This window comes from Electrophorus electricus, chromosome 6, assembly GCF_041902795.1.
Source record: "Electrophorus electricus isolate QZ-2024a chromosome 6, ASM4190279v1, whole genome shotgun sequence".
NCBI classification, from domain to species: Eukaryota; Metazoa; Chordata; class Actinopteri; order Gymnotiformes; family Gymnotidae; genus Electrophorus; species Electrophorus electricus.
Window position 1 is genome coordinate 5312189 of NC_137502.1, and position 7812 is coordinate 5320000.

Sequence of the window (7812 nt, forward strand, 5' to 3'; positions counted from 1 at the left end):
AAAAAAAAAAAAAAAAGACAATTGTTTAGAGACTTCTTGAGACACCAGGCTCCCATGTTGTTGTTCCCATTGCTAACCACCCATGAATATGTATATACATATCATAAATATGTATATACACCTTTTATATGGTCTTTTTTGCTCTCTTGGTCATAACAATAACTAAGTTAGTTGACTGCTTCATTATAGTGTTACAAGGCACTGTAATCAGTTTCAGGATGTCAGGTAAACAACCAGACAAGGCACTGGCCACTTGTTTCTCTCCAAAAGCTAAACAAAAGTAATCTAGACCAAAGCAAGCAAATTGCAATTGCCCAGAACTAAGCTGAGATGAAAACAGCACAGGGACCCATTTCCTCTCGAGCAGGGATCCATTAGCTTTGCCTTAGGAGCAATGCTAGGATGAGATTCCTTATCAGAGCTCTTTCTGTCACTTTCAGTAAATCACAGACAGGGAAAGGGAGAAGGAGAGACAGATATCGGCAAAGATTACAACAAACAGAGATGGAGTGCGTGTGTGGGTGTGTGAGAGAGAGAGAGAGAGGGAGAGAGAGAGAGAGAGAGGGAGAGAGAGAGGGAGAGCAGCACAGAATGCAGGGTCATATGAAGCATTGGTAGGACTGTCTGAGAGCTAAAATAACTGACCTAAATAGAATTAAACCTCAGGACTGCAACTACACAGACGTATAACTATAATAACTTGTAATATAGCTAAACATCAACACTGCATCACGGACTATGTGTCGTGGTCTCTTACAAGGTTAATTTTCTCAGTAAACTCCAAACCAAATGAGAGAGAGAATGTTCTTGGAATCCTCTGAGTACATTTATAGCAACACTACAACAGCGACCTCTGTTTGTTCACCTGCCCAGGTTGAGTTCACTTCCGGTATCTTTGTGTATGCTAAATGTCTACTAACAGAAGACTTGCTTGGAGCGATACTCTGAAGTTAGTTTATAGCTGCATCACTGGCCAGTAAAGCTACAACTCCCATTCCATTCCTATTAACTCACAGCTCAAGGGTCACAAAAATCTACCTGCTCATGTCCAGTCCCTGCCTGAGCAAACCATAGCACGCTTCCTACTGACTCACCAAACAGACACTGGGAAAAGGCTCCCCTTTAACAGTCATCTCTCTGCTCCAAGTGCTTAGTCATTCATTACATGGAAAACCCGATTAACTGATTTCAGGTCAGTATGGAAGTGGGGCTTCCTACCAACACTACCACTACAACCAATCAAGGATGAGATGCAGGCCCTGGCTGACTGACCCCCCCTTGAGCATATGGGGGTTGGAGGGGGAACTAAACCCTCTTGTGCCTCAGAGGTTGGCCATGAGTCAGGGGTGAGTCAGGGGTGAGTCAGGGGGCTGGTGTGATTGTTGAGGAGTGAAGTCTCTCTCTTTAAAGTCCACGGAGATCTACACCCATATGCCCGGGATCGAGCCGCGCTCTTTATTTAGACGCTGATTCAGTTTCATCCCTCCCTTTCGAGGCACGTTTCGACTGAGGAGAGATTTTTAACACGTGGGTACTTCTATGACATTTGCACTTCTAACTCTCCTCTGCTATATTTACGCTTCTGCATCAGGAATTGGCTAAGAGCTCAACAGCAGAAAGCTCAAAAGGATACAAAGCATTAGCACTGAAAGACAGCGGCAGAAGGAACCTATGTGCAACTGTAAACCAGGAACTCTTTAAACAGATATAAATAACTTTCCACTGTTGAGATTATCCTTGAGTGCAGGGAACCAGCCGATCTGCTTTAACCCTCTCGGCCTGTCAGCTCTGATGAAGACAAAATATTGCACTCGTGCTGTTGACTTTGTAATTTCAGAACCAAAAGTATTCCACTGCGTTTCCTGTCGCATAAGAACTACCCTGGGGCAGAGCAGGGGGGGTTGGCCACGGCGAGCAAGGCCGTCCAGGACACCAGAAGTGCTCCGGCCCAGATCCCCCTTCCAAATGCCAAAGCCCTGCGTCACTCCTGCCTGTACAAGCTGACAGCGTGCCAACACTTTCAAACAATAGCTAGGAATCGGCACGGCTTGCCAAGACACAGACCTACACTGTACAATCCATTTCTCCCTTTCTCTTTGTTATTCTGTCCTTCTACCCCCCCCCCCACCCGCTGTGTGCCCGCTCCATAATAAAACCCTAATCTTTTAACTTTGTCCTGAGTCAGCAGTGCTAGCACACGGAGGTAACGCAAACGCCATGCCTCCACGTCTCCTGCTGCTCTCTCAACTCCAGACACTCCGTGGGACACGCACTCTGAGTCCTGAAGGACTGGTGTAATACATAGAGCAGACAGCGGTGCAAGATCCCAGCTGGAACCGCTGCTATACGACAGCAGACAGAGAACACTTCAGCTTTTTTTCCTACTTTGTATCTGCTGACCATTTCTGACTGCTAACACGTAGGAGTTTGACGAGTAATGAAGCAGTCTGTTACGAGAATATACATAGTAGTTTACAATTCCCTGAACACACACATAAGCACAGAAAACACACACACACACACACACACACACACACACACACACACACACACACACACACACACACACACACACAAAGTATACAAACAGACCCCCACTGAGCTGTGACAAAAGGAGCTAAAATAAAAGAATTTTGAGATTCTTTACGGCCCCCCTCGGTCTGACATCATGTTCCCCCACGGATGGGGTATTTAGCAAAACTAACTCGGAGCATTCCCACAGTACTAAGGACATCATACGCACACGTATAAAGCACGCATGCTCACTCACTCACCAGATAATTCATTTTCAGCCGTGCTGTGTGAGTCGCTGGGACTCCAGGCAGATCCTAACTGCCCAGGACCAGGAGAGGGGAAAAAAAAAAACCCAGCTCCCTCCTCAGTCCAGTGACCTCCAGCGCAAACTTTCCCTTGTCTGTGATGGACAAAGAAGTTAGAGCAGACCGTAGCACATAGCCCTTTTCCGTGATCTCAGAGGCCAAGAATGAGTCTGTCCATATACTTCTCCCTCTCTTTCTCTCTCTCTCTCTCTCTCTCTCTCTTTCTGTCTGACCTACGCTCTCGTTCTCTGGTTCCTTCCCTCCCTCTCTCTACGCACAGCTCAGAGAAAGGAGGGCCAAACCAGCAGTAATCTGACACCCTCCCAGTTCCTGCTCAATCCTGACATTCCCTCTCCCAAAACCTGATTGGCTGAGAAATCTCTTCTTATGTTAATACAGCCCCCCTCCCTTCTGACTGTAAGGAATGTTTAAGGAGCCTCCGTGTAGACCTGGGAGGGAAACAGATATTAGTTTTTCATCCCCCTCCTCCCCCACCACTGCTTGGTCTAAATCTTTGCTTTTCGCTTCACAAAAGTTCTCTGCTCTCCTGACTTTTTTTTTTTTTTTTTTTTTTTACCTCTTTCCTTTTCCCACTACAGTGTCTCACGTTTCTCCTGCTGTTCTTCAGTAGCTCCAATAAACGCTCCATATACTGAACAGAACATTTTTAAATGATGAATTTTTTTCAAGTAAACGTTCTAAAATGTACTCTAAATGCCCGGCCAAGATTTAAGACAAGAAACCTGCATGGGTCAGTCTGTAAGTGCACAGTGACACACTTTTTTTGTTTTGTAGTTTTAGCTCAGTATGCCAGAAAATTGGATTTGAAATGCAATAATGTGTGAAACTGTCTGAGGGTAAACGACAGCACGAGGCATTTCATTCACAGTGGCTGACATCTTTAGCAGGAGAACAACAGTCTTCTTTGTACATTATCCCTCCCCATTCCAGGAGATCATAGGTAACTGGACAAGTTAATAGTAAGCTTGACTAAAACTGCTTGGTTGCAAATCCTTTGCACTTTAATATCTGCCATCCACAGACAGAAGTAGATGCTGGGTGTTTCTCACAAAGTCTAATAACGGAGCCATTTTTAGTTCCCTCTGCTCGTCTTGGGGTCTTTTAGATTTCACTTGTCTTTAGTAAAATCCATGTTGACTGGGGTTTCGGTCGGATGTTAAGAACATTCCACAAGCCCCACACGTCCGTTAACACAATGATTACGGTTGTTGTCCTGCTGCAAGGTGACGCGCGGTCCTCTCCGTTCTGGAGTGTTTGGCTGAATGCGTTATATGCGGTTCAAATGCTTCTGTCCACGTCATCCCTCCACATTATCCGCACCAATCCCTCAGCATGCAACACCCCGGCACGGTCCCATCCTCGCTTCACCTCCCCTTTAGGACTTTGCCCCAGCACTTTTTAAGAAATGATGACTTCCCGAGTTAGTCTCTGGCTTTCTAACGGTTTCTATCCTGAAACCTCAACATGACACGTTGTTCTGAGAGTTCTTGATTGTGCGTGTATGGGTGTGTGCGCAAAGATGTGCGCACCTCTCTCCGGTAGTCTCCGACACATCTCTGATACATCTGTAACTGTTCAAGAGTTGTTCTTTGTGACTGTGTTCCTCCGTTAACCTCTACTGGAGTCAAGCGTGGTCTACCAGGTCCTTTGATGTTGCTGATATCACCGGTGAATCGAATCAAAAATAGAATACTTTGTTTGTGGCACTGAGCTTTGAAAACACAAAGGACAACAACAGTTGAAGATGCATTCATTAAGTAAGTGTCAATAACGATGGAGGTATGGGAATTTCACTAGTGACGTGTGACATGTTTAGGTCACTCTCAAGTGAGCATTATCTGCAAATGACAAATATCTGTGCATGACATCACTGTCCTACGCTCGCACGAGGGAGGGACCAGGTCAGAAGGTTAAGATGGGTCCACCTCTTTCCGAATCAATATCACAGACAGGAAACGTCCTTGTGTCTGCATCCTCACAGACACAGACAGAAGGAAAGAGGTGGAGAGAGAGAGAGAGAGAGAGAGAGAGAGAGAGAGAGAGAGAGAGAGAGGGAGAGAAAAACAGAGACACCCAGAGAGAAATACAGATGGAGCTAAGTCCACTGAGTTTTGAGAGAGTGAGAGAGAGAGAGAGAGAGAGAGAGAGAGCGATGTGACAGGTAGTTGTTGATAGTGGCATGGCAGCATGTCAGAAAGCAGCACTAAGATCAGTGGTGAACGTTCAGGCTGCAGACAGCAGGACTGTCAAGAGGATTCATTCATACTTGAGGCCAACACTGACAAGTTTAAACTGGTAATATTCTGCATTAGGCCTCCTAGAACTGAGAGACTGGAACATGCTACTCGAAGAGGAGAGAGTCCACTGGAATTAAACAGCCATGACTTAAAGAGCACGACTGGTGTCACATCAGAAAGCCGTCTGTCCCGATTTAATACGCTCGGGGAATCCAGAGCCCTTATCTCTACACAACGGATGCCGCTTCAGGCCATGGGCTGTTGTGTCTCATCTCCACGGCAATTGAGCTGCACTTGATGTCCTGCTTTGGCATGGTTACTGGGAGATTCTCACACGCACATTTTCCTTTGGGATGTTAGCGATAGTCCTTTGCTCTCGCTACCTCTCTCAGACAGCTAAGCTAAAGTGCTATCAGAGTTGTCACTTGAGAGTGTGCGTGCAAGTGTGGATTACGTCACCGCTGAGATTAGACCATCACATCAGGCACCATTTCAATTAGCTCCCCTCCTCTGCCCTTCATCCATCAGCTAATGAGCCCCACCCTCACATCCTGCACCCCCCGAGACCTGCTAACCATGTCCCTCCCTCGGCCTGTCACTCACGGCTATAGATAAACCTTTTCTGAACACAAGTTATGACAATGACGTAAATGGGCCTAAAATAACTAACACCTTGAAGGTTTTATGAGAGATTTAAACAGTCTGTGTGTGTGTGTGTTTGTGTGTGTGTGTGTGTGAGAGAGAGAGAGAGAGAGAGAGAGAGAGAGAGTGTGTGTGTGTGTGTGTGTGTGTGTGAGAGAGAGATAGAGAGAGAGAGAGAGAGAGAGAGAGAGAGTGTATGTGTGTGTGTGTGTGTGTTTGTGTGTGTGTTTATGTTTGTGTTTGTGGACAGTGGGTTCATTGTGTCCTTATGTCCTGATCCCAGCTGGGTCAGGCTGCCAGTGCATTCCTCACACCTACACACTATTCCGTAGACAAACTCTCACTCTTCAACCAGTCTGTCCACACCACCCCCTCCACCCTGCCCCGTCACCCCTGCCACACCACCACCTCCACCCTGCCCTCAGCACATGCCCCCAGCACCATCTCCGCTCACCCATCTCCAACCTGACCTCCCAGGACGGAACCACCATGTGCAGTGGCAGATGTGGGTCATGGTGGGAGAATATAGAAATCCCAAACGCTTCTGAATCCAGGTTACGCTGCTATTTTTCTCCCGCACTCTCTGAGCACGTCTCCTCCCCGACGCCTTGCTGCTGAGCCACCGGGTCTGCTAGAGGCCGCTCTCTGACGGCCGACGACCCAGCGGCCGGGTGCACTGTCCGCAGTTCGGCGCCAGCGTGTTTGTACAGAGCAAAGCACATGTTTGGTGGAGCCAGGGGCAAATGTACATAATCAATGTGATCCAACACATGACCACTAAATCACTGGCAGTAATGTTTGGCTTTGCTTGCTACCCTTCTTTCACTGCTCTGAAGTCAGCGCTCCAGCCACCCGTTACATGAAGACGAGGTACAGCAGCACAATTAGCATAATCTGATATGCAGAGCACGCCCCTTTCGTCTTCCGTCGGTTGCTTGTAATGCCATCGTGAGCGAGGGACAGTGTGGTGCTGGAGGCGTGCTCTGACTTCCTGGCCTGACTGACAGCCTCTGTGGTGTCCACAAAGCGGGTATGGTGTAGCGCCAATGGCGCTGCTAATATGAAATGAGTGCGCAGAGAGCGGGGCAGGCTCCTGGAGAGAAGCCTTCTGTTGTGTGCCGCTTCGACTTCGCTGACGGCATGGGGAGGGAAAACAATACTCATCCTTGTGTACTGACATCTGCCCCCCCCCCCCACTAAACGCCCCCACCCCCCACCCCACCTCAACCTCCCGCCAGCAAGCAGCAATATTCATGCAGCTTTGAAAGACACGACAAGAAAGGATCTCTTTCTTTGGCGGGTCTGTCAGTCCTGCTGTGAAGTCTGTCACTAGAGCTTTTAAACCACTTATGATGGACAAAGAAGAACCTCTGTCACTCACGCAATCACACACACACTCACACACACACACACACACACACACGACACTGGCAAAAATCAACACTCACACAGACCGAGCGGAGGTCACACACCCACAAATTCCTACCCGTAAGAGTAACACTTGCAGGATGAACACTTGTCCTGCAGTAGCCTGCATCAAAGCTAGTGTGAGGCTGATGGTTTCAAACTGGCACCTCGCCCAAAAGCTCTCGGGGGACATTCCGACCATCCATCCTGGATCGGCTAGCGGATAAGACCTCTCTCCGCTCTGCACAGGAAAAAACAAACGCAGAGCCCCTTCCCCACTAAGCACGGAGGCTCCACATGACCCCCATCATGCCCCTACCACATTTCATTTGCAAAGACACCTGCATTTTGTTTGTGTGCTGTTTTGGGATTTTCATTTTCACATGTCCTCTTATCTGCCAAACATGAGATTATTAAAAAAAAACATGCTAATATTCTGAGATTATTAAAAACTACCAAGTGGGATCAGTGAGTTTGTCACCTTCCTTCAATCAGAATAGCAGGGCACAGGTGTGGACAGGTTTGTGGGTGTGTGCAGAGGGAGCACACACACACACACACACACACACACACACACACACACCCCCACACCGGGCAGCAGACTAATTCTCTCTCCTTTGTCTTTGCAATAAAAAGATTAGCTTTAATGTGGCTGAAAGTAAATGCTATTATCTGGAGCTAAGGCA

The 7812-nt window shown here is 47.5% G+C and overlaps 1 protein-coding gene across 7 annotated transcripts in view; it reads right to left on the reverse strand.

Moving 5' to 3' along the window:
• bcar1 (BCAR1 scaffold protein, Cas family member) overlaps window positions 1-7812 on the reverse strand; it is a 64228-nt gene that overhangs the window by 25578 nt on the left and 30838 nt on the right. Inside the window, exon 3 of one of the 7 annotated variants that reach the window (XM_081716684.1) lies at window positions 7206-7367. The exons of 5 other annotated variants lie outside the window; for them this stretch is intronic. In XM_081716684.1, coding sequence (XP_081572810.1) covers window positions 7206-7367 — 162 coding nt within the window. Of the gene's footprint in view, window positions 1-2774; window positions 3066-7205; window positions 7368-7812 lie in introns of those variants that run through there. One more of the 7 variants, XM_027003959.3, reaches the window with a different exon arrangement.